Consider the following 27,739-nt stretch of genomic DNA (forward strand, 5'->3'; position numbering starts at 1 on the left):
TCAGGAAATCTTTCATACAAGATAATGATACCATTTTAAAACACCTGTATTGCGACATAGCTTGTTCTTTTAGCTGTATGGGATTCAGTCAGCTTTTAATAACCTGGAGAGAGGCATGTATATGTATATATTTTGTATCCATTCTCAACAAAGTTGTGACTGTGTGCTTTGAAGCTATAGGTTCAATGCTACAGTAAGGTTATTGCCTATGCAGTCGTTTCAATTGATAATGCATTTATCCTAGAAAAGGGTCCAAATTTTTGTTCCCCGCAAAACTGCCTTGTAAGGTCTGTGGCCAAAACCTTAAAAGTGGCTATTTGTATTGATGGTTATTCCTTTTGGTTTATTGGCTTAATCTTTAATGTTGACAGAAAACTACTTTCAAGTTTAATGTTCTTACATTGCTACAAGGTCAGCAGTTGCCTCAAATCCTCTCACAGAAAGGAGTGCTGTGAAATTAACATGGTATTGTCTGTTTTTTCTTTTTCTCTCCCTCTCTTATCATAACTGTTGTACATGTACCTGTGTGTACTGTATATATAATATTAATATGATGTGTATATTGTTGTTATACCTTGTTACCCTGCTGTTATCAGACTGGAATGTAGCTTTTATTGACACCATTGAGATTTTTTAATGTAACAATGCATAATACATAAATTTGTAAGCACTTCTGGTCTGGGTGAAGTGTTTAGAATACAAACACCAGACACGCATGTGGTGGATCACATTTCTTTTTTTAACTTGTCTCTTTTTCTTAAACAAATTTACTTGTATATTTAATGCAGAAATTTATGCAGCTATTTTTGTTCTTTTTTTTAAAGAAATATTTGCAATTAATTGAAATGAAAATGTATTTTTCCCAGAACAAATCCTTGTGATGTCACCAATTTTCCTAGTATGTCCATGTTCACGCATGTTATATTGAAATTGTGTGCATCATGACTGTTGTAAGCAAAATTTATTACATTTTCTGTTGTTTCTATATTGTCAATACTGATGAAATCTGATACATTGTTTTAAAGACTATAGCATGTGTATATAATGCAAGAAATAAAGCATTCCAGCATACTAAAATTAAAATCAAAGACAAGATTACAAAATTGCTTTCTCAGACTTGTTTGGTGTGTGCAACCTCTTAACACTACTTACCCTAATTGCTCAACTTCTTCAAATATTAAAGTTCAAAAGGAAACTTTCAGTGCAATTTATGCACATTTTTATTTTGATTTTGGAGACAAAACTGAGGTTGGTCAATTTCAGAACTTCACAGAAAGTATAATTTTATCAGTCTACACAGAATAATGCCTGCAAAATATGCTTGAATAAACACCATGCAAACATGCGAAAAGGTTGAAAAATTACAACCTTTTTGGACTCTAAATTCAACCTTTTTGCATATGAAAAAGTTTTAGTGCAATTTATGCACCTTTTTAATTTGATTTTGAAATTGGCCAATTCCTAGGGCTTTGCAAATAGTACAAGTTCATCAGTTTACAGAGAATAATGCCCTGAGAATAAGCTTAATAAATACCTTTCAAACATGCTAAAAGGTGGAAGACTTCCGTACCCTGATTGTATTCAGTGGACTACAACAAATTGCTGCACTTTGACAATTCCCTGTGTATTAACCACTAGAATTTCTCACAAAGGCTGTATGCATTTTAGCTTCAGCTCAGATATATATACTAGAGAATGCAGTTTGGAAGCTTGCCAGCGTGCGAGTGTGTCAGAGAGCACTTTCACAATTATAGGTACATGTCTATATGTAGACCCCATGACACACTCACCCACCCACTGAAGGCCTATGCTGTTATAACAGTGGGAACAATGCAGTATTGTACTTTGGGGTTGTATGAGGTGGTTAGGATGGTTTTCTTCCCACCATAGTGCTGGTTGCCATCGTATAAAGTGAAATATTCTTGAGTACGGCATAATCAATCTAATAAAGTAAATAAATATACATGGTTAATGACAAAATTTCACACTCCATTTTTAGAGGCAAAAAATATTAATGTTTTACTACCTTAAATCTTTGTGCCAAATTTTCATTCTCAGCAACCCAATTTTTTTTCTTTAATCAATTTTTAAGTTGAATTCATTGATGTTTGGTGTATAATAAATATGTTAGTGAATAAAGACCAGTTCTATTTTTTGTGTGGCGCCCAAATGTGAACAACAAAATTTGGCTGCTGAAAATGAATTATTTTTACAGTAGAATCTTAACAGGATTTTAAAATTTTTTGGTTTTCAATCATAAAAGTACATGGTTTCTCGAAGTTAAAAACATAGGCTTATCATTTATTTACAAAAAAATACATCTTAAAATGATTCTGCATGACACCGGCAGTGTGGATATTTAACATGACGTTTGTGAGGTCCCCTTCAATCCACTAGTGGTCTCCCTTTGCTACGCCCTGCGTGGCTTTTTACTCTGGGGCTCCTTGTCGCTGTGCTCGCCACTAACCTCTGGCCCTGCCGGCTCTACACTGAACCCAGCGATCTGAAACAGATAAGAACCTTGTTAGGGAGGATATATAGACAGATCTGTGTCTTCTGGAATGGATGTGTGTTGATGTCCCAATCAGAAACTTTTCTAGCCTAATTCAGCCCCTATGTAGTCTGTTGTTCACTCCTGCTTTTGTGAGGACATTTTGTGGGCAAAGAATAATAGTCAATCCAGCTTGGACCTTCGTTATCATTGCAGAGGAAAAAGGTGCCCAATTCTCCACACTGAATGATTGATTGGGGTTGAATGCCATGTTCAGCCACACTGTGGATTCCCCAGGTTAACTTGCCTGTTGATTCACCAGGCAGACTCACCTGTTTATTCACCGGGTTAACTTGCCTGTAGATTTACCACGTTAACTCACCTGTTTATTCACCGGGTTGATTCGCCTGTGGATTCACCACGTTAACTCACCTGTTTATTCACCAGGTTGACTCACCTGTAAATTTACCACGTTAACTCACCTGTTTACTCACCGGAGTGACTCGCCTGTGGATTCATCACGTTAACTCACCTGGAGGATTCACCACGTTAACTCACTTGTGGATTCCCCAGGTTAACTCACCTGTTTATTCACCGGGTTGACTCGCCTGTAGATTCACCACGTTAACTCACCTGGAGGATTCACCACGTTAACTCACCTGTGGATTCACCAGGTTAACTTGCCTGTTGATTCACCAGGCAGACTCGCCTGTTTATTCACCGGGTTGACTCGCCCATAGATTTACCACGTTAACTTACCTGTAGATTCACCGGGTTGACTCGCCTGTAGATTTACCTTGTTAACTCACCTGTTTATTCACCAGGTTGATTCGCCTGTGGATTCACCACGTTAACTTATCTGTTTATTCACCAGGTTGACTCACCTGTGGATTCACCACGTTAACTCACCTGTTTATTCACCGGGTTGACTCGCCTGTGGATTCACCATGTTAACTCACCTGTGGATTCACCAGGTTCACTCACCTTTGGATTCACCAGGTTCACACACAGCTTCAGGTGCTGAACATTTGAGCGGTCAATGCTCAGCTGTACTGTCAGCTTGTCAAACACATGAATCACGCAATCTCCAGCTGTCTGTGTGTTGTTCTGAAAAATATAGAATGTCCACTTGCACTAAAATACAGGACAGATTATTCACATATTACACATGACATGGAGCGATGAGACCTGAGGTAGATCCACAAGGCCATTTTTGACTGAAGTTAAAAGTTGTCACAAGGCTTAGAATTTCATTCTGGAAGTTGATATTTGGACACTCCTGTGTCACTATGACATTTATGAAAAGGTAAAGATTTTAATTTCTGGGCCTCAAAATTAAGCTCTAGTTAAAAATTGTTATTTGAAATTTATGATTTACATCACACATGGCTTTGTAGATTCAGCCGCATTAGACCAGGAAGCTGTTTCCTACGAATGCTTTGAGAAACAGCCTATAGTATGTTGTGCCAGACCATTAACACTAGCCTTTGAAATGGTAGAGCTGGCCAGTTACGCATGACAATTTACATTTTGTTGAGGCTAGAGTTTTCTTCTGACTTGGGCAAGAAACATGTTCTGGCTCATCCGCAGAGGGTCGTAAAACTTGGTAAGTAACTCGTTGTCATACATTGCAAATTACTACATTTTTGGGGCATCTGCAGAGAGCCAGAGAAAGAGTTTCTTTATAACGGTGAACTAAATGGTGATATGCTCAAAGAAACTCTTCAGGCAATGAGATTCATGAGAGAGGAAAAATTCAGGGCTTACAGTTTCATCATATGTAAAGATATTTGTCCCTTGTTCTCCCTTCAAGTACATGGTAGCTTCCAGACCATATTTGGGAATAAGCACTTGGATGGCATTCTTCCTCACAAACAGAACATAGCCCTCCTCATCAACTTTACGAGTTTTAAAGAACAACTGAAACAAAAAGCAATTATATTCCCAGAAAAAGGAGGGAAAACTCCCATCAATAATGAAGGGAAGTGTATGTACTTATATATTTGGTGTTTAACACCATACTCAAGATTTTTTCACTCAGTATAACAGTTAATTTTTTTTTTTGTTATAAAGAGTAAACCACCAAGCTTTGGTGAGTTACTTGGGAACATTTTCACATGTGATATACATCATATAATTATTGAAGGAAAGCAGGTGATCTCCAGCAAACTTCATGCAGGACCACGCGAGACAGCCCCGTCAACTCCTTGTTGACATCAATGCCCAAACAACAATGAACATTGAGGAATCTTGAAAATCTTGGAGATTAAAACATCTGTAGATCAGCTTTTCACTTACATGAGTATGAAGATTGACGGATGACCTGCCGGCATACTGTGCCATCTTATGTCTGTAGTTCAGGTTGTTACACAATGACTGGAATGCACAAATGAAACATGAATGAGATCAAACCAAAATGAGATCTTCAGCACATCTACAGTAGATCTCCTAGAATTTCATAAAATTTTTCAACAGCTAATCACTTTAGTTAACGTGAAAAACCATGAAAAATTATGTTACTCACAGCTAACAATGTCAAATTTCACATAATATTTTTTTTTACCAAATTCATACAACAGTTTAATAAATCTTCAGATCAAAATAAAGAGGCTTTTTTTTTGAAGTGGAAGTTGTAATTTTAATACAACAGAGATTAGTTGACGAAAAATTCAATGAAATTACAATGTATGGTGATTTACTGCATATTCACGTTCTCCAAATTTTCACAAGTGGACAACAAAAGTGCACTTACAATGTTATATTTCATATTTCCTTCAGCACAACATTTCCAGATATTTTGTAAATTTTGTATCTGGATATGCCAGTTTCTAGCAATATGGTTAGCTAAGGATCAAAAGTCTGCAGTCGGATTATTCTGAGCAATGAAATACATGGAAGACAGCTGAAGATATATTAAAGTGTGATAGCTGGATATTCAGGGAGTCTGTCCCACTACAAATACCTGAGACTTTCGTTTGTCCAGTAACTCTGGGTACGTACTGTCAGCTCCAATGGCAACAGCCAGCAGACGATGAACTATGATGTCAGAGTATCTGGAAAATACAAAACATGTACAAGTACTTCAGTAAAAAGTGTCCTTTAGATGAAGCCTTCAGTTGTACATACCTGTATATATTGTCCTTTGTATTGTTTTAAAGTTTCTGTTGGCTAAATGTGACGACAACACAACATATTGACTGATTCCACATCAGCGACACTGCTGTCAACGTCGCTGTCAACATCACTGTCAACATCCCTGTCAACGTCGCTGTCAACATCACTGTATTTTCTTCATTCTGCTTAAGTCATGGTGCTCGGGGGAGTGCATTTAGCCTCACTACATGTATATAAGAATTCACACAGTTAAAACGAAACCATAACTGGGGGAAAATTGACAAGGGCCCATATTTCACCGGGGTATGTGTGACCCTTTGCCAACTATCATGCTGTTGTCGCAGCTTTGGGTTTACTCGCTATGCTGTAGTCTTTTATGCCATAGCAATTTCAGATGTTCACAAGATTAATCATCTACTATATAATCAAATCCCCCAACATAATAAGTGAAATATTCTTGAGTACAGCATAAAGCACTAATCAAATCAATAAATATATACATAAACTTAATAAACAAAGCACACTGAGATGTCTCGATGTGCACAGTTACCGTCGGATGGGAGAGGTGAAGTGCGTGTAAATGGGCGTGGCTAAGCCATAGTGGAGATACTCCGCCTCAGGGATCATGCCGCTGCAGAAGTAGACCGCCTGCATCATACAGCGCGTCGTCATAATCCTCAACATCGTGTTGAAGTAGGGGTCATCCTCGATGCGAGCAGACTCTAAGCTGTCTGCCAACTCCTTTCCTGAATTCACGTTGACGTTGAATCCCTGAGTAACACAGTGAAAGTCATTGTTATTACCCGCATCATAGACACTGATGTAAACGCTACATTTCAAAAATGTTCGGAGCTCAATGATTAAAGGAAAAACCTAAAAAAAAAAAAAAAACAAATTTCACAAGAAAGAGCATTAAGTTATTTGTAGATATGGTCTTTAATATTTTTCAACTGTACTTTTCAGGAGACGGGATTATCTGGTGTGGTGGTTATTTGGGACCACGTCCTGGTATATATCATCTCTGAATAATACTGTTCTAAATAAGGATGTGATGCATATCTTATAAACATATTTGAATGAATGAAATTTGTTGTACATCTCTATACACAATTGTGTTTAAATCTGAATTATGATGGTCATATTTATGAATGCACAACAACTATAAATATGACTAAACTTGTGGTTGGACACCACAGTTAGACGGAAAGACCAAATCCGAGCACAAATAAATTTATTACACAAGTACTACATACTCATTTAGAACATTATTATGCAAAGACAATATATACCAATAAGTGGTCTCAAATACCCAACATACAAAAATTATACTCATGTGACTTTTTCTCTTTAATGAAAAATCGAATAACAATATTGACGATATATATTGACGATTATATATACAAATAACTTTTTGCTGTTAGTCCTAACACGGCACAGAAGAATATTTCATTTGGACAGACAGGAGTGGAGGAAACAATGTAAAACTCGTGGGAAATGAATAAGGGTCTTCAGAAACAGATGTTAGTTTTCAAAAAAAGCCAGATTAGGTCCTTGGAAAATAAGTTACATCTTTGAGAAACAGGTATTAGTTCTCAAGAAACCAGGTAAAGTCTTTTGGAAATGAGTTATGGTCTTTAAGAAACAGGTTCTGGTTGTCAACAAACCAAGTAAGGTCATTGGGAAATGAGTTACAGTCTTTGGGAAACAGGTGTTCGTTCTCAAGAAACCAGGTAAGGCCCTTGGAAAATCAGTTATGGTCTTTGGGAAACAGGTGTTGGTTCTCAAGAAACCAGTTAAGGCTGTTGGGAAATTAGTTACAGTCTTTGGGAAACAGGTGTTGGTTCTCAAGAAACCAGTTAAGGCCCTTGGAAAATCAGTTATGGTCTTTGGGAAACATGTGTTAGTTCTCAAGAAACCAGGTAAGGTCTTTTGGAAATGAGTTATGGTCTTTGAGAAACAGGTTCTGGTTGTCAACAAACCAAGTAAGGTCATTGGGAAATGAGTTACAGTCTTTGGGAAACAGGTGTTGGTTCTCAAGAAACCAGGTAAGGCCTTTGGAAAATCAGTTATGGTCTTTGGGAAATAGGTGTTGGTTCTCAAGAAACCAGTTAAGGCCGTTGGGAAATGAGTTACAGTCTTGGGGAAACAGGTGTTGGTTCTCAAGAAACCAGTTAAGGCCCTTGGAAAATCAGTTATGGTCTTTGGGAAACAGGTGTTGATTCTCTGGAAACCAGCTTAGGTCCTTGTGAAACCAACCAGGGATGAAAGGGGAAAACAAAGCATCTTCCCAGGCACCTGACAAACCTCTCAGTGATGTAATCTACACTAGTCTTAATGAAGTCTACAAAATTTCAAATCTTTGGCATGAAGCAACTTGTAGCAGTAACATCTTGCATTCACAACACCAGATTCAAAGTACAGTATTATATGGAGTGCGATTGACTCTCACACTATTCTGAAGACACATACCTTTGACTGAGCTGCCTTAATCAGAGGTTCAAAGTTTGAGGGCGGAGGTGCAGGGTGCCGCCTCAAAAGGGCGCAGTCTGGGAAATCCTCCACGAGTTTCTGAGCCACAGATATGTTTGCCAGTAACATGAACTCTTCCACCATGGAGTTTGTCTCCCTGAAAATATTGACAAAAGTTTGGGGATTTGATGAAACTTTCTCTATGGTGTAAATTCATATAAATGTACATGAGAAAAGAAAAGCAGTCATCACATGTACTTACAACACCTGTTTGGCCTGGACATCAATGGGGTCATGTGTTTCACTGTCAATATTGAAGCGGATCTCTGTGGATGCTAGTGTCAAAGCCCTGAAGAAGCAAAAATACTGGAGTTAGAAACTTAACCCTAAGTCACACATTAATCTGTAAAAAAAATCTTAATCAGTATCTACTCATGTGCATCTTTCTATGTACCGTTAGACAACAGTCTTACATAATAGTGAAGTCAAAGCATCCCCACGTAAATGTAAGAAAGGTTTCAAAAGCTTTCGATCCACAAGCCGGGATCATTATCAAGTGACTAACCTCTTTATTTCAAAAAATATAAATGGTGTATAGTGGAGTGTTTATGTATATACAGGAGCCAATCTTTGGTAGTGTTTACCCATAAAAACGTTATTACATCACAATATAATGTAATAAATAACGTGTTTACGGGTAAACACTACCAATGATTGGTTCCTGTATATACATAAACATTCCACTATACACCATTTATATTTTTTGAAATAAAGAGGTTAGTCACTTGATAATGATCCCGGCTTGTGGATCGAAAGCTTTTGAAACCTTTGTTACATTTATGTGGTGATGCCTTGACCAAATTATTATTACTGAACCTCATGCTGGCTTCCTATCTGGTCATATGTGGGAATGTCTGTCAGCAACTTGCGGATGGTGATGAGTTTCGCCCGGGCTCTGCCCGGTTTCCACCCACCATAATGCTTGCCACCGTTGTATAACTGAAATATTCTTGAGTACAGCGTAAAACACCAATCAAATAATTAAATAAATAAATATTATTGAACCCACGTACAACTATGAGTCTAAAGTATTATATATCGGTCGTACATAGTTATGAGGAAAGCAAACATGTCATTTCACATTAATCCATGGAGAGAAGATGTCATCTCACATTAATCCATGGAGAGAAGATGTCATCTCACATTAATCCATGGAGAGAAGATGTCATTTTACATTAATCCAAGAAGAGAAGATGTCATCTCACATTAATCCATGGAGAGAAGATGTCATCTCACATTAATCCATGGAGAAAAGATGCTGGAGGACTTACCCATTGTCTATCCTCTTTTGCTTGAGGATTTTGGCCAGCCTGTTCAAGCCTCGCAAACCCAGCGTGATGTCATCATTCATGTCCTTGTCATCTATCCTCATCTGTGCCTCAGCATATGTTAACGCTGCCTGTAGTATCACACATCATTCTTATCAAATAATCAAGTACGATTTATTTCTTTATTTATTTGATTGGCATTTTACGCCACAATTAAAAGTATTTCATTTACAGAAGGGCAGCCAGCATTATTGTGGGAGGAAACTGGCCAAGGGCCATGGTAAGCTCACAGCCACCTGCAGGTTGCTGCAGACAATCCAACTGACAAAGCCAGCATGAGCTGGAATCACAGTGGCTGAATTGCAAAACAGTATTTAATTTTGTATTATGAGCTGAATAACTGCTTAGAACTATACACCACAGTATTAGTTTCCTAGCTGAATACAATGAGGGGGCCTCCGTGGCTCAGTTGGTTAGCGCGCTAGCGCAGCGTAATGACCCAGGAGTCTCTCACCAATGCGGCTGCTGTGAGTTCAAGTCCAGCTCTTGCTGGCTTCCTCTCCGGCTATACATGGGAAGGTCTGTCGGCAACCTGCGGATGGTTGTGGGTTTCCCCCCGGGCTCTGCCCGGTTTTCTCCCACCATAATGCTGGCCGCCGTCGTATAAGTGAAATATTCTTGAGTACGGCATAAAACCCCATTCAAATAAATAAATAAATGAATATAATAACAACTCTTCACCACACAAACTGGTACTCTTGGAAGCATCGACAGTTCAGGTTAAACGGACAGTATAAACCAAAATGTCTGCAGAACTGATCAGCTCATAACTAGTTACGACTTGTTCTTTTTGAATGTGGTCAGCATATTAAACCCCTGATCTGTGCTGCTAGGTTTGCATTTACACTCTAGAGACGTCTTACTTTGGCACTATAACTCTGATTCCTCAAGCCATGTGCCATAGAACTGGCTGTTCTACTAGCACTAGTACATACACACGTATGATAACGAACTAGGCTTTCCGTTGTTAACTTTTCACATCCACCGTGTACGCTTGAAAGTGTGTATGATGAGCCACTGTGGACAGCTTACCAAATCAGCTAGTGACTGTTTGTCTAGGAGCTCTCTACAGGCGTTCTACAAGCCCTCTAGGAGCACACAGTCTTATGTATGGTTTTGACCTTTAGCCTTGGCTGAACTGTTCACTGGATTAGTGTTTATTACAGGTCATATATGACAACTGATGTCATCTTTTTGTCATATGGCATTTCACTGATAAACCCTCTTACAAAAATGAGGCTTATATTTTATCATAAAGCATTTCATTGTTGTTTACGGTCAGTTTACATGAGGATATCGAGCTTAAACAATGAATAGCATTCTCATTACAACTAGCTATTGAAACAAGTGTGCATGTATTGCTGACGTACAAACCTTACCTTTGAATTGATCGCGCTTTTAGTGAAGGTAGTGTTGATAATTTCAGCATCCTCTGTCATTTCCCATAGTACTGAAAAGGCCAGCCTTCGCAAACAGAATCGAAAGGTTGTAAATTTACAACGGTTTCACATTTCAAAATATAAGATGTTTATGGCACATTCTTTCAAGTTTTTATTTTGTGTATGAGTTCTAACAAATGATCAAAGTCTGTAAAGGGCATACATCACTCTCAAAACAACTTCACGATTCCTCCCAAACTGGATAGTCTGTGATTGAATAGACAGCCATTTCTCCTCCATCAAGATAACAATCACACAGCAAGATCCCTCACCTTTCCTCATTGCCCCTCAATGAACACAGGTTAGAACTCAGAAGTCCAGGGACCATGTCAATTCTCTGCGGACATAACAACCCCACAACAGAATTCAGTTTACAAATTCAAAAAAGCAAACACAGCTTCTGATACTATAAGTACTGGTTAAACAGGGCAACGCATTACAGGGGTCATATTTCAAATGTCATGTGAGGTTAATGGTTCCATAATTGTCAGAAGATTCATCACAAGACTGTAAACAGAATCATTGTACAGGAAATCCACGAGGACAAGCATACAGAATGACGTTTTCTAATCACAATTCCCAAAGATACAAGTATGTCACATACTACTCCATACTACAGCTGAATTTACATTTTCCCAAAACGTCTTCTCGCTGAGGGAGGGTGGTAATTAATTTAGTTGTTTATTTTATTTGTGTTTTACGTTGTACTCAAGAATATTTCACTTATACAACAACGGCCTGCATTTTGGTTGACCATCTGCAGGTTGCTGCCAGAGCTTCCCACATACGACTGCAGAGGAAGTCAGCATGGGCTGGGTTGAACTCACAGTGACCGCATTGGTGAGAGGCTTCTGGGCTATGTCTCAATACAGTAGTATTATAGTTAATACAGTTTCATGTAAATGTATATCCTCTTATTTAATTTATTTCTTTATCTGATTGGTGTTTAATAAGCCATACTTATAAATATTTTACTTATATGACAGCGACCAACATTATGGTGGGAGGAATCCTTGCAGAGCCCATGGGAAGCCCATGACAATCCACAGGTTTATCTCTGTTGAAGTTACAGCTTAAAGTATTTGACTGTTTCTTAATGTTGCTTACTAATACTGAATTAAGTGTTGATAACCCACAGGCCAAAGTGCTTGTTTAACACCACTGGCTTCACCAAAAATGCCACTGGCCTCAGACCAGTGTTAATTTCAAGCCCTAGTTTTTGCATGCTACTTTTACCTGATCTGTGAGGTAGACTGTTGTTCCTCGGTTAGCGGCCTCAGCATCAAGCGCCGTCCCCGGTCGGATGAAGTGAGAGACGTCAGCAATGTGCACGCCCACCTACAGACAGAATAGAGATTCACGCTGGTAAACCTAACGGGACATTTACTAATAAAAACCTGGGAATAAATGATTATGTTTCAATGTCACGTTGGCAATATTTTAACCATATAATGTCAAGCAGAAGCCTTAGGAGACAAAACAAACAAGCCATGCTCTTGTGTACCTTGATTTTCTTTCATCACGTGAATCCTACTGAACAAATATTTAATTTTTTAACTGGCATTTAGAGCTGTCAAAGTAACAGAGCTAGTCTTTTCTTAAGAATAAGACGAATGAAGAATAAATTCACAAAAGATTAATATCAAAAAAAAAAAAGGGTACTTCTGACCTGAGTTTTTTTTTTCTTTTGTTTTTGTGCTCTGGATGCGAATGCATACATTTACTTTCTGAGTAAGATGACTGATCTTTGTCAACTGTCCTATAGCTTACTTGTTCAAACATACAGAATTCAATGATGATCTCACTAAATCATAACTTTTTTGTTTTAGAAAAGTAGGATCTCTAGAAATTACCACAAATAAATTCTCTTTCCTAAGCTCTTCTTCTTGTGCTGTATATGAAAGGAATGCAGAGCTGTATGTCTACTCCTAAACATGCTATTTCCTATATCTCAAGTTCAAGCTGTTCCCTTGACTTACCTCTAAATGCCCATTGTCCAGATTACGACAGTGTAAGGCATCATCTATATCTGTGCACCCTGGAGGGTCGACACTGCAGATACATAAGTCACGCAGATCTCGTCTGTTTTTCATGTTCTGTGGACAGATATATGACATAAGTTTGTTCGTCCATATGATACAGGTATACCAGCACAAGCTGACTAAAATGACATGCATGATTTTCTTGGAACAATCATTCCCCTATGCATTATATTTCCCTCTTTCCTAAACTCTGCCATATCCAACTGAATTCTAATCAAATTTTAAGTTAACATGTTATGCTAACCAACTATCTATCCAACAACACAATATTGCATACTGGCATTATTCTGTGAAATTGGCCAATCCAAACAATGTAGTTTTGTCTCCAAAATCAAATTATAACAGTGCATAAATTGCACTGAAAGCTGCTCTTCGAACTTTTATATATGTGTTAAGTTGTTAGGGTAACACATTTAATAATCGTTTTTTCTTTGTTTTTTGTTTCCTTTTTTATAACAAATTATAGCTAATTTGATGGCATGTGTCTGAAAGCAGTGTGTTGACCTAAGATTAACATGCCTGTATGCTGCATTTGATTTTACTTATGTTGCATCTGCACTAATAACCCTTTATTTACTTGACTTTTTAAACCAAAGACAAAATTTTCCTTAAATGTCCTTGAGGTTATTTCTATTTACATGTCACAACCTAAAACCTTTTCGACCTCCTCTGCAACAAATATCTTGAAACACTGCCAGAAAACCATGGAGTGTAGAGAAATAATTTGCTCTGTTTTATGAAGCTTGCATCTTTAATGCCACAACAAAATTCATTTTTAGTGTCATTTTCACAATAATTCCATGCATAAATTCCACAGAAAAAAGTGCTTTAGTGGTTGAAAATGTTGAAGATCTACAGAACATTTCTAGTGAGTCTTCAGGAAAAAAACAAATAGATTTTTTAATGATGGCCTTATCGAAAACAGCTTACCTCAGGTGTTATTGACCAGGGCATTTTGGGAAGGAAACTTAACACTTTTTCTGAGAAATCTGTGTGAGGCACATCATGTTCCAGGAGTAACACCTCGTTTTCTGTCTCCTTGTCCCCAAAGTTTCCAAGCTTTCTCACAAAATGACCCTACAAAGGATACAAATGGACAGATGTCATTTAAAAGTGTTTCACACAAATAGAACGGATCAAACTGTTCAAGAATGCAACTGGGCAGCTTGCCAATACATTAAATGCAAAGAAACACAAATACCCCTCGACTCGCCATGAGCCGAGAAGTTTTTTCCCCACGTGCAAATTAATTCAGTAACAGACTCCTTGTTACCTCCCCTCTTCCAACAACATATGCTGTCCAGTTCTGTTCACCTCAACAGTTTTATTGTCTCTCTTATCGCTCAAGGTAAAAAAAAAATCTTACTGTCTCACCTGACCTGTCAAAAATGTAAGACAACTATTTTTTATCAAATTTTCTACAGCAAGTGGGTGGGTGGGGGGGAGGTCTGAAAAAGATTTCATAAAAATTAATTTAGAGTAGACGAACTCTGGAGAAAATTGAAGATTTGTGAACTTGAAAAATTCCTATATGAAAGAGGTGTGATTTGTGTCCCTGGAACATGGGGGACATGCAATCGGGAAATTAATACACAGTCACAATCATAAAATGTCATCAACATGCTACATGAACTGAATAAACTTACAAAAGGCTTTTTGCTGTTTTTTGGCCAGGAGTCAATGGCGACCACTATTCTCTGATTGGCTAGATCTGCTGCCTGCCTTGTTTCAATGTAAAGACGAGGAATGCGTCTCTCCGCTGGAACGAATATATGTCTGGTCCTCTACAACAGAGACAAAGACAACATATAACCTTATCACAAGTTGTGCTAACAGGTATCTCATCTGATATGAGACTAAAAACATTTGGGAGATGAAGTAATATATTTCTGCAAACTTGTACATGAAAGCTGACCACATCTACACATTTACTTAACAACTTCATCTGTATAAAAGGGCCTTTGGATGTGAAATATATTTAAATCATGAATTCGCAGTCTGGTTTTGATTTTTTGTTGTTGTCAGAATTACACCTTAATGCAGTGATCTGGGCTAATCGAGTTACCTCCTTAATGATACTGGGCTGTAATATACCACAGTACTGTCGCCAGTTTCTCTTGATGATGCCTACAACACGGCCTGTCGGTTGACGCAACTCTTTTGGAACTTTGTTCTTTAGCATCAATTCCTACAAAAGAACATATTTTCTATTAATTTAGGTCTCAGTAAGTGCAGTGGTTTACAGAAGTGAAATATTCTTGAGTATGACATAAAACACAAATCAAATAAATAAATAAATAAAATAAAATATGTTTGCCCCGCAGTCAAATATTACAATGGATTCTTCAACAGTGTTGGAGAGGCACACTCTGATCAGTCATGACATGACCGTTTCCCACTGACTTGGTTTGTGCTTTGTACAGGTGTGCAGTGGGTTCCAGCCAGCAGGCAGGGCGGGAACGGGTTGGTAATGGTCCGTCTCTCAATACCCTGTCTCACCTGCTGGTTGGGACAGGGACAGTTGCAGGGACAGCAGCCATACATGTATTTGTACTTTGTCAGTGTATAAATGTATTGTGTATTGTTATGTTTTTGTTTGTGAATGCCTATACAAATATACAATACAAATTCACTGAGTTAACTTCACTAAATAAAGATATTTTTATTATTATTGTTGTTATTATACCAATAAGGCACTGACCCAGAAAGTTGTGTGATCAAATCCAACTGGATTAGCTGACACCTCAGATTATGTGGTATCATCCACCCATAATTCTGCCATCAAATTCATGTGGATGAATCAAGTGCAATATTCTTGAGTAAATGACAAAACACAAATACAAAAGCATTCAGGTGGCACTGCAAAGGCAATACCTGTCTTCTACCTCTTTGAGACTTGAGAATAATAGCTGTGCCAAAGTCCACCAGAAAGAAAAACAAGGCATTCAGAGAATCCCACCAGCTCGCCTGATATAGCGGTCTCAGAAGACAATGCAATCAGAATAAAGATGAAAGCATATTTTAATTTAACTGCTCTTTAATTTCGTACTTAATTGTATTTCCCTTGTTTGACAGCGGCGACTTTTAAGCAAACCAGGGTATGACAATGCCCTGTTTGTTCAGTCATCGTTGTGTGTACAGCTACCAAGGACATACCTAATTTCTTCTAATTTTTGGGACATCTGGTTTGCTCTTTTAAGCAAATACAACATGTAATTTTAACAAGTTTACACAGTTTCTCTTTTCTAACTTGGTAAGTCAGTCTAATGAATAATACATCCATGTCTTTGCTTTTCTAAATAAAGTTAGAGAAAAAGGTAATTTCTGATTTTAGCACTCTGACAGTTGTCCTAAAAATTAGATGAAATGAGGTACCAATGGAAGGTTGATTTTTGTATTGGCTTTAGTTTTATTGGGTTTGTGAATGTTTTTTAGTTATTTTGATTGATGTACTTTCAATGCCAAAATGTTTGGGCACCAGGCAGTTCGGGCCCCCAAACGTTTTCCGGAACTAAAACAGCTCTAAATACGGCTCTTGCAACCTATACGTACGACATAAAAAATCAATTAAATAAATACATAAATAAACTAGGGTGGCATAAAACACCCATCAAATTTATAAACTAAACCAGGGAGCTGAAAAACAACAAGGTTAATCTTCAATTCATGTAATATGTATGAGAGCCCATTATATATGTACACGACCTGAAAAAAAGTTTAACCTTCTATCTGAGTATGTAAATTTACACACCATACCTGAGGCATGGCAGTTGAAAAAAAAAAAGCTTAACCTTCCATCTGAGTATGTAAATTTACACACCATACCTGAGGCTTGGCAGTTGAAAAAAAAAAAGTTTAACCTTCTATCTGAGTATGTAAATTTACACAACATACCTGAGGCTTGGCAGTTGAAAAAAAAAAATTTAACCTTCTATCTGAGTATGTAAATTTACACACCATACCTGAGGCTTGGCAGTTGAAAAAAAAAAGTTTAACCTTCTATCTGAGTATGTAAATTTACACACCATACCTGAGGCTTGGCATTTGAAAAAAAAAAGCTTAACCTTCCATCTGAGTATGTAAATTTACACACCATACCTGAGGTTTGGCAGTTGAAAAAAAAAGTTCAACCTTCTATCTGAGTATGTAAATTTACACACCATACCTGAGGCTTGGCAGTTGAAAAAAAAAGTTTAACCTTCTATCTGAGTATGTAAATTTACACACCATACCTGAGGCTTGGCAGCTGAAAAAAAAGCTTAACCTTCCATCTGAGTATGTAAATTTACACAACATACCTGAGGCTTGGCAGTTGAAAAAAAAAAGTTTAACCTTCTATCTGAGTATGTAAATTTACACACCATACCTTAGGCTTGGCAGTTGAAAAAAAAAGTTCAACCTTCTATCTGAGTATGTAAATTTACACACCATACCTTAGGCTTGGCAGTTGAAAAAAAAAAGCTTAACCTTCTATCTGAGTATGTAAATTTACACACCATACCTGAGGCATGGCAGTTGAAAAAAAAAAAGTTTAACCTTCTATCTGAGTATGTAAATTTACACACCATACCTGAGGTTTGGCAGTTGAAAAAAAAAAGTTTAACCTTCTATCTGAGTATGTAAATTTACACACCATACCTTAGGCTTGGCAGTTGAAAAAAAAAGTTCAACCTTCTATCTGAGTATGTAAATTTACACACCATACCTTAGGCTTGGCAGTTGAAAAAAAAAAGCTTAACCTTCTATCTGAGTATGTAAATTTACACACCATACCTGAGGCATGGCAGTTGAAAAAAAAAAAGTTTAACCTTCTATCTGAGTATGTAAATTTACACACCATACCTGAGGTTTGGCAGTTGAAAAAAAAAAAGTTTAACCTTCTATCTGAGTATGTAAATTTACACACCATACCTGAGGCTTGCCATTTGAAAAAAAAAGCTTAACCTTCCATCTGAGTATGTAAATTTACACACCATACCTGAGGCTTGCCATTTGAAAAAAAAAGCTTAACCTTCCATCAGAGTATGTAAATTTACACACCATACCTGAGGCTTGCCATTAGAAAAAAAAAGCTTAACCTTCCATCAGAGAATGTAAATTTACACACCATACCTTAGGCTTGGCAGCTGAAAAAAAAGATTAACCTTCCATCTATATATCAGAGCCCATTATACAGGAGCTGAAAAAAAAGCTTAACTGGGCAAGGACACCAACAACGCCACTTTTCCCCTCTCTCACAATAACTTGCGTTACTTCCTACAGGCGAGCTAAAGAATGGCTATGATTTTTCAAAAGCAGACAAAATGACCTGAAACTATAACTCGGTATGTAACTTATCATGTTGAAGGTACATGTATGTGTCAAATTTCAATTTAATATCATAAACCATTCTGAAAAACAGTCCAAACAAAAATGTACAAAACAGTCCAAAACACATTCTTGATCCATAACTTGGCATGATGCAGCCATTTATAAAGTTTTAAATTAGCTTTGACAAAAAAAAAAAAGAGTCTAAAAAACTGATTTGCGATGGGCTGACAGACATGGTGTAGTGTATGCCACCTACAGGGCATTAATGAATACAAGATTATGAATGTTCCATGCAAACATTATGTCTACCTCCTTAAGGTAACTAACCTCTGTCTGTTCCTCTAATTCGTCATCCTTTTCTGTGATATCTGATTGGAGGATAAGAGATGATGGACATGACCACTGAGACTCTGGCAGAAGTTCTACAGCAACAATGTCATCGTGAATAGCTCTGTTCAGGTTACGGTGACCTTGCATAAACACCTATTTGGTGAAACAAAGAAAAACAGACAAATAAATATTACCTTACTTCTTGTACATCATTGCTGAGCTAATGTGAAGGACTCATTAACCCCAGATTTGTGTGGTGACACTCATCTGTCTGACATTTGCACTTATTACAATGCCTTGTATACTATTCATTACCTCATTTGCTTGCTTCTTAATTACTGTATTGCACCTAAAGTTTGTCTTTATTTATATTAAGAGACACACTTTGCTGGATTCTGATTTATTTATCCTCCTGTGGCTCAGTCGGTTAGCGCACTAGCACAGCACAATGACCCAGGAGCCTCTCACCAATGCGGTCGCTTTGAGTTCAAATCCAGCTCGTGCTGGCTTCCTCTCCGGCCGTATGTGGGAAGGTCTGCCAGCAACCTGCAGATGGTCATGGGTTTCCCTCTGGGCTCTGCCCGGTTTCCTCCCACAATAATGTTGGCCGCCATCTTATAAGTGAAATATTCTTGAATACGGCGTAAAACACCAATCAAATAAATAAGAATAAGACGAATGAAGAATAAATTCACAAAAGATTAACATCAAAAAAAGGGTAAATAAAAAAAAAATAAATAAATATTTATCCTCCTTACAAGGCCACATAAGTTTTTGGTGGTTTGATCAATTCCTTGGCATCAAAAGTATCATTTTAAGGCCGTTATGTCCTTCTGTATTCCATCCCTGCGTAACTTTGTAATTAATAATGAAAAGATGCAACAATTTAAACACATATATCCACCCCAAGATTTAGAACCTCAAGGCAGAAGTACCCCTGTATCCTCACCATCTTTTCCTCATTGTGAACACTGACCATAGCCTCCAGGTAGTTCTCCCTGCTGGCCTGGAAACTTCCCTGCAGATATTTACCACTTTTCAAACCTCTCTGTAGTTCCGTTAAAGGCAAATGTTCTGTGTATTCTGTTTTCTTTCCATCTATTATCTGAAAATGATGAAACTTACTTAATCAACTTTAATAGGTTGTCTACCTTTATGAAGAGAAAAGCCTCAGCAGCAGTAGCAGCAGCAATAGCAAACAGAACACGGCAAACATGAACCAAACAAATATATTTCTTAATGGGCATGTGATAAAGCATTAGTAAATATCATGAAAAGAAAAAGATGACCATAGTATGAGTTAAAACAGGATTTCATTAAACCTTTGCCATCTCTGCTTATGATGACAAAATGATCACTTCTGAGCTTGATCTTTGTTGTTATCTTAAGCTTACTTTCATCTTTAAAAGCAAAACTGCTACAAACATTTCTGCACACATATCAAAACTGATGAAGAATTCAGTGCAAGGGGACAAAATTCCAAACAAAACTTGGCCATACCTCGTTCCCTCCAGCTGAGCGCGCTAAACGATCCACCAGTCCTTGACAGTCCTTCAACGTCTCAACATATTCATGAACTGACGAGAAGAAACAAACACCAGGAGCCTAGTATGACAATACCTGTAACTACTACAACCGCAAGTGCTTACGACATAACATTCGTTTATTGATGGCTACTGAAGAATTTTCCACTTAAACAATGATGACATCATAATGAAGAACTTAAACAATGATGACATCATAATGAAGAACTTAAACAATGATGACATCATACTGAAGAATTTTCCACTTAAACAATGATGACATCATACTGAAGAATATTTCACATAAACATTGATTACATCATACTGAAGAATTTTTAACTTAAACAATGACATCATATTGAAGAATTGTCCACATAAACAATGATGACACCATACTGAGGAATTTTCCACATAAACAATGATGACACCATACTGAGGAATTTCCCCTTAAACAATGATGACATAATACTGAAGAATTTTACACTTAAACAATGATGACATCATATTGAAGAATTTTCCACATAAACAATGATGACATCATACTGAAGAATTTTCCACATAAACAATGATGACATCATACTGAAGAATTTTACACTTAAACAATGATGACATCATACTGAAGAATTTTCCACATAAACAATGATGACATCATACTGAAGAATTTTCCACATAAACAATGACGGCATCATACTGAAGAATTTTACACTTAAACAATGATCACATCATACTGAAGAATTTTTCACATAAACAATGATGCTCAGCTTATTGGGTGGTGAAAACCGTAGCATAAAGCAAATGCTGACACCTGATGAATGTACTTTTTCTCCAAAATCAAATCAAAGAGCTGCATAAATCGCACTGAAATTTGAGTCTTTGCTTGCGATAATGCAGAGGAATTAGGTTAATTAAGACAGCTTACAACAGACAAATTGCAAGTAATCGCCTTTGACTGATAGTTGGCAATTAAACACAATCAAAGGATTGCAATTCATCATGGAGGTTGTAGGGAGTCTTAGCTCTGGATTGACTGGATTTTAAAGAATTGTGTTCCTCGAGGAGTGTGGTGGAATAAAATAAATAAATCAACTATAAAATATGGCTATGACAGAGATTTTGGGCAAATATTTCCTGATCAAATCAGATTTTCAGTATTTACCAAAAATAGCTTAAACTATTGCCTTTCAATATATATCAGACTTCTACCTGAAAAGACAATATATTCCAGGAAATTTATGCACTTTTTTGACTTTAAATTTACTTTTATTGGGGATTTATGAAGTCTTAGGTAATCTGTGGCTGAGGAATTAAACATCATCTATCTGTGCAAGTTTCATAGCTTAAACAGTGGTCAAAGTAGCTATGAAAACACCAGCACTCCAGAGGCTAGCACAGCTCACCTGTAAATGCCTGTAATTTGAGACTGACAGCTTGTCTTTTGTTATCAGCATCATTGGTCAGTAAGATAATCTTAGCTCCACCTGCCCTGGTCACATGATCCTGATACCACTCAACTGCCTGCCGGATCGCACGATCATTCCGATCATTGGAAGATTCTCCTTCTTTTCTCTCCACGTATGTGTCTCTGTTAACAATTCAGTGAAATATGACGTGACAGATTCTTCACAACATTGCATGCATGCTTTTTTGTACGTTCACGTCATTGTATTGATGTAAAACTAGGAATGTCACCTTGAAATAAATATTTTGGTCATGTTCACTTCAACAATTTCAGTGACATTTAGATAATGTACTTTTTTCCTATTAAAGCAGGAAGGGAATAGCACTCTTATAATATATTATCATCTGGGATACATTATGATATCTCATATAATCCAATAAATATTACTTCCACAAGTACTTCCATAAGTATCATTCAACCTTCGTTTTTATTTACAGCTACATTTTAAATCACTGTTAGACTATCATTTGGGAGCACAAAAAGATTTTATGAAAGCTTCATGCTTCATCAGATTTACATTTATAAATACATGTATTTTATTTATGTTATTTATTTGACTGGTGTTTTATGTTGCATTCAATATTTAACTTATAGGACGGCAGCCAGCATTGTGGTGGAAAGAAACTGAACAGAGTGTGAGGAGGAAACCCACAGTTATTCGCTGGCAGTCATCTGCTGGCAGTTCTGCCTGGAAGTTCTTCCCACATACGACCGGAGAGGACCCAGTATGAGCTGGGTTTGAACTCACAGCAACTGCACCGATGAGAGGCTCCTGGGTCATTGTGCTGCCTAACCACTAAGTATTGTTCATAAATACAGGCTTAGCAACACGATATAATAAAATATTTTAAAACTCCATCAAAAAAGTCTAAAACATGCACAACTCGGCCTAAAATGCACTTTCCACATTTCCTAAAAGTAATTACTTGTAGAATTTATAAGCTGATTTATGATACATGTCTGTAATCACATGTATACAGATATGGGAATTCCATATTTCTTTTAGGACAACCTGTACAAAAATATGCTACATGACAAAATGGGGAAATCAGACAAAGGCTTCACCTGTGAAATTCATTGGAGAAAATGTAGAAATGTTTATCTGGATTAGCTAAAGCATCTTTGATCTTCTTGTATGCAGGCAAACTCCTGTGCTTGATCTGAAGGAAAATGGAAAACTGTTAGGAATCTCAATAGTAAATAACCATGATAAAAACCATAACACTAACTTTCTAACCCTACCTATTGTTTTTAGGCAAAATGTAACTCAATAGGCAGTGGCAATTGGCACCATGCCTCTTTTCTGATTTGTAGCAAAGAGCCTGACTTTCATTACCCGGCTTATGTAGGATAATGACAACTACAATCACTGTGTTTTTCTGTATTCATTATGCAATCCTACATATCAAAGGAGAGCAAGTCACTGTTACAGCATAGTTACCCTAATCCTTCAATTTTTTCAGCCACCTTTGCAACTAATATTTTGAAACATTCCGAAAGAACTATGGAATGTAGAGGAATAATTGACAAAGCTTTATGAATCTTACACTGTTTGTGACACAAACAAATCATTATAGCACCACTTTTATGATAATTTTATGCATAAATTTCACTGAACAAAAGTGTTCTTAAGGTCGAAAAGATTGAAGATTTACAGATTATATCTACTTTTTATGTCTCTTTTCCTATAACAACTAAGAAGATAGATCACCTACCTCTTCTAGCACTGTCTGTAGCACAATCACATTAGTGACCTGTGAATCAGCAAGGACATCAATCTGCAAGAAGCAACAGGAAAATGGGGAGTAAGAAACACACTCAGTCTCCAAAATCTTTTGTGTCCTTTTGTGCCCACACAAAATGGGCCAGATGATCTATTCCATCCATTTCTTATTAGAGAGAAATAGAGGCTGTAACAATTAATGATATCAGCACAAGGCAGGATTTGGACCTGGCAGATTTGTTACTGGGATTCTATTTATGTATTTATTTGATTTGTGTTTTACACCACACTCAAGAATATTTCACTTATTCGACGGCGGCCAGCATTATGATAGGAGGAAACCGGGCAGAGCCCAGGTAAAACCCACGACCATCCGCAGGTTGCTGCCACACCTTTCCACTTACGGCCAGAGAGGAAGCCAGCATGAGCTGGACTTGAACTCGCAGCGACTGCATTGGTGAGAGGCTACTGGGATTCTAAGATAAGTTGATTGAGTGGACAGGAATATACCTGTGCTTTGGATATTTTAAAATAGATGAATGCAGCCATGCTAGTACAGTCTTGGGTACAGAACCAAGATGAAATTGGAGCATCCAGAGTTGTTTTACCCACTTCGACAAACCGTTCTGTTATATCTAGCTTAAACCACTGTTTCTGGTATTGGTGAGTTGGTATAAAAGACTCAAAGATTTTCTTGTATCAACATCGTCAATTCAATATGAAAGAGTACATATGGCTCTCTAGACCAAAATACAATGAACATTTACATTTTAGGTCGCTCTATGGGACTTTGTTTACAACCATAGCCACAGGGAGAAAGCATGTACTATGGCATAAATCATGGTACAAGTTTGTGATACATACATATTTAACAATGGCTTGTAGTTTATACAAACGCAGATAACAAAGCATTAGTGTCAACACAATGTTTATTCATTTAACTGGAGCATTACACCATACTCAAGAATATTTCACTTATACGATAAGAGACAGAATTGGGAGGAAACCAGGCTGTAAACCCATGACTATCATACATACATGATATGTATTTCTATAGATGGTTTGCAATGGCAGCCATCTTTGAGGTAAGTTTGTGTATTGCCCACTGGGTGTCTACTGTCAGAGGTGTCATAAGCTGGGCAGAGGCCCTTGGCTGCTAAGGGCACACCATGGCCAGGGGCTGCCATTGCAAACCATCTATTATTAAGTTCTCTCTAGACTGTCAGACTGTCAACAATGTTCTTATTATAAGAATACCACACTCTATAACATTGGCACTTTCATCTCAGTGTGAGAATTAATTTGTAAAGCCTCAAATCCACACAGTCACAGTGTACCATATGAATAAAAATATGAAATATTGGGACTAAGGAGCACCTAAGATGTCTCTTGAGATTTGTTAGTTGTGAATGGTAGTCTGATCATTTCTCTACCTAATCATCACCTGATGTAGGCCGACATTAGTGTCAGGAACAAGGTAGTAAGGATGAGCGCACAGGTCTGTAGACAAACGATCTGGACATTTTTCCAGAGTTCGGGGATTCTCCTTCCCACACGCGACACACCCCTCACAGCCACACGTTATGTCATCTCGCAAATAGTGCTCTCTCACTATTTTCATGACACCACCTTTTTTCGTTTTCTTAACGAAAGTCTTTGATTTCAACATGCTGAAATTTAAACTTCGATTACATGAAAACGTGGTTTCCGCATCACTGTTTTCAATTACAGTACTTTTCAGCCTTCATATTCAGGAGATGACAGAAGGGGAGATAACCGTCTTCACATGTTTTAAATAGATTCTAGTGCATTTGGGTAGGTCTCGGTGGATTTCAGTAACTCTTTCTACCCCATCAGGTGGTGCCATTGGGGAAGGAGTCTTGCTGAAAACTCCCCTCCAAATATTGCCACACAACACACGCAGACAGACGACAGTGTTAACACAGGAACGACAACTGTTAGTTCCCTTGATACGTGGAAATCTTATGCGTGGAAGGTGAAAAACAGGTCCAGATGATGAGAAAATTGCAGACGATTGCTAGAGAAAATTGATGACATCTGGTTGTAGCTGACGGGTTTTAAGAGATCTAAGCCTAAAACCTTCGAAAATGGTTTTAGGAAAATTGGTAAAGTCAAACTTATACTGTGTTAACATCAATGAAGACTCGAGCATCTCATGTCTCAAAACTTGTTTTCCCCGCTGTAATCAGCTGTTTACCTAGTACCTTCATGTTTATGTTTCTTTTGTGTCTTTTACACGAATTTACCTTTGCTTTGTAGGTGTGTTTCTTGGCTGGCGTATACGGTGGAATTTATATTGATCAGCACTACAAAGTAAGTTTAGAGTAACAGGTAAAGCCATGTACAGCTGATGTAATAATAGTAGACCAAAATAATGGCCTAATCCTGGTCAAAGTTTCAGGCTGTTCCATGATCCAATAAGTATCTGCTTAATTCCGAACAAGGAAGAGGGCGAGAGGAAGAGGTGAAACTTAACATGAGTGAGAGGAAAAAACAAACTCAAAAAATTAATCAATATAAAAACAGTTAAACCTACTGAGACAATTAGCTACAGGCCCATAGGAAGGAATCTCTCTGTGTATCAGTATAATTAAATTGACTGTGGCATTGTTTTTGATCTCGCATTTAAAACCCTGATTTGTAGGGCTTGTGGTAAAACCGATGACTGATGCAGTGTGGGACATTCAGTATCATGTTTGTCTTGCCTAGTGTGTATATTCCTGCCTGAAACCTCCAAGGCAGGTTTCCTTTTGTCAAGTAATCCATTTAATAAATTGTGTCAGGTTGTTTGAGACAATAGTGGGATTTCAGAGTTTGGTCAACTTTCATTGTAAATGGTTTTACCGATCTGATATGCAGAGGCCTAGTGACACATTTTTCTATTATTTCAACACATTAACAGTTTTTTTGATTGGATGTCACAAAAAACATATACAACAAAAAAAAATAAATAAATAAAACAATTTTCTTAAGGCTGTAATTTTTACATTCGTTGATAACTCTTTTGTGGTATCAGGCCTGTCCTAAAATCTCTGTTCTGATGATCAATACTGCATTTATTTGTTTAACAGATGCCAAAGGTTGATGACCCTGGTGAAGTTTGGAAGAAAATAAAAGATGTATTGGAGGAATACAAGAAAGAAGGACCATCATAATGAGACCAATGGAACATGTGTTACTAGAACAGATAGGTTACAGTATACATAAAACATTTGTATATTTTGTACATAAATGTATATGTGTTATGTGACTGCTAGCTACATGTATTATCAAATAAGCTAGAATGGAATGTGCAGATATGATTTGTGTGAAAATTGTGATGTAAATCAGTCACATATTTAATAACTTACTATTACATGTACATGAACATTTTTTGCAGCATGTTTTGTACGTCTTTATTCTGATAGAGAGGAATTTATGGCTACGTAGAGGTGATAAAGATTACAGTTATTGATAGATGCCCTTAGATATAAAGGTTTGTTTAATACCATGGATTTATGTATGACTGTTTCTCTAAGAGTTACTGGCTCCTAAACTTGTAGAGTTTATATGTATGTTTGAATTTGCCTGGGGCAAGAGCAACACAAGAATATGTGCACAAAAATCAGGTAACAGAAAATTACAGCACTCAGTACATGTAAAGTTACTAGTAATATGCTCGATGATTGAAGTTTAGATTGTTCAGAAACAAGTTGGTGCAAGTTTGTCTATCTATCAGTGATGGGTATCTTTGGTATGACATGCAGAATTCATTGGTAATGGGATTGTTGCTGGGATTAATAGGTAAAGTACAAATTACTTGAATACAGCTGTGACCAATTTCACAATCATTGTATGTATGTTCTAAACTAACCTTTAATAAATGCATCTAACAGTTTCAAGATATAAAAGGTATGAAGGTTATTTTGTTATGAAACAAAGAACAATAAAATACTATATTAATGACTGGACATTTTAGATTCGTTTTGTTTTGTTCTATGATTGCTGTTAGCTTTAAATCTGTGTTGTTTTCATTGTGATGGATTTCTCATGCCAGCTTTTTGGTCATCACCATACAAATGCAATGTTTAGCACAGTGTATAAAACCAATTCACAAAGTTTATGTTTACTTTATCGAAAAAGAAAAACTCTGTTCTGACTGAAGTTTGTTTACTTGCGTGTTTCCCTCAAGCATGTCAAGGATTAATTCTGCTTTCACCATTATTTCATTCAAAATGCAAAAAGTGACATCTCGTCGTATTAGTGTGATCTCACCAGAGCACAACATCTGACTTAATGTACCATTTTTGTAATAACATTCAAGTTTTCTGAGAAACTGATAAGACATGACCCTCATAATTCATTGCCTCTAGCAAAAGCAGGCCGAAATACATGTCACAGGTATTTGATCAATAATTGAATAAATGATGGTTTACTTCGATGTAACTTAT

The 27,739-nt window shown here is 37.2% G+C and overlaps 1 protein-coding gene and 1 long non-coding RNA gene across 2 annotated transcripts; one reads left to right on the forward strand and one right to left on the reverse strand.

Annotated features, from left to right (window-relative positions):
• Positions 1-1,626: 1,626 nt before the first annotated feature.
• LOC135474854 (exosome complex exonuclease RRP44-like) lies at positions 1,627-24,957 on the reverse strand. The gene is made up of 23 exons (XM_064754479.1): positions 24,733-24,957; positions 23,281-23,343; positions 22,631-22,725; positions 21,504-21,688; positions 20,084-20,160; positions 19,533-19,688; positions 18,581-18,736; positions 15,009-15,131; positions 14,590-14,727; positions 13,874-14,020; positions 12,881-12,997; positions 12,138-12,239; positions 11,174-11,238; positions 10,842-10,926; positions 9,406-9,533; positions 8,337-8,423; positions 8,075-8,231; positions 6,156-6,376; positions 5,454-5,544; positions 4,790-4,867; positions 4,259-4,411; positions 3,476-3,598; positions 1,627-2,503 (listed from the first exon to the last, which is right to left on the reverse strand). The coding sequence occupies exons 1-23, from the start codon at positions 24,955-24,957 to the stop codon at positions 2,411-2,413; spliced, it is 2,865 nt and encodes a 954-aa protein (XP_064610549.1). The 3' UTR covers positions 1,627-2,410.
• A 325-nt stretch (positions 24,958-25,282) lies between these two features.
• LOC135474855 (uncharacterized) lies at positions 25,283-27,254 on the forward strand. Its single transcript, XR_010445014.1, has 3 exons — positions 25,283-25,414; positions 25,569-25,622; positions 26,381-27,254. It is a non-coding gene; the product is annotated as an uncharacterized LOC135474855 (long non-coding RNA).
• The last annotated feature ends 485 nt before the right edge of the window (positions 27,255-27,739 follow it).

This window comes from Liolophura sinensis, chromosome 9 (assembly GCF_032854445.1).
Source record: "Liolophura sinensis isolate JHLJ2023 chromosome 9, CUHK_Ljap_v2, whole genome shotgun sequence".
Taxonomy (NCBI): domain Eukaryota; kingdom Metazoa; phylum Mollusca; class Polyplacophora; order Chitonida; family Chitonidae; genus Liolophura; species Liolophura sinensis.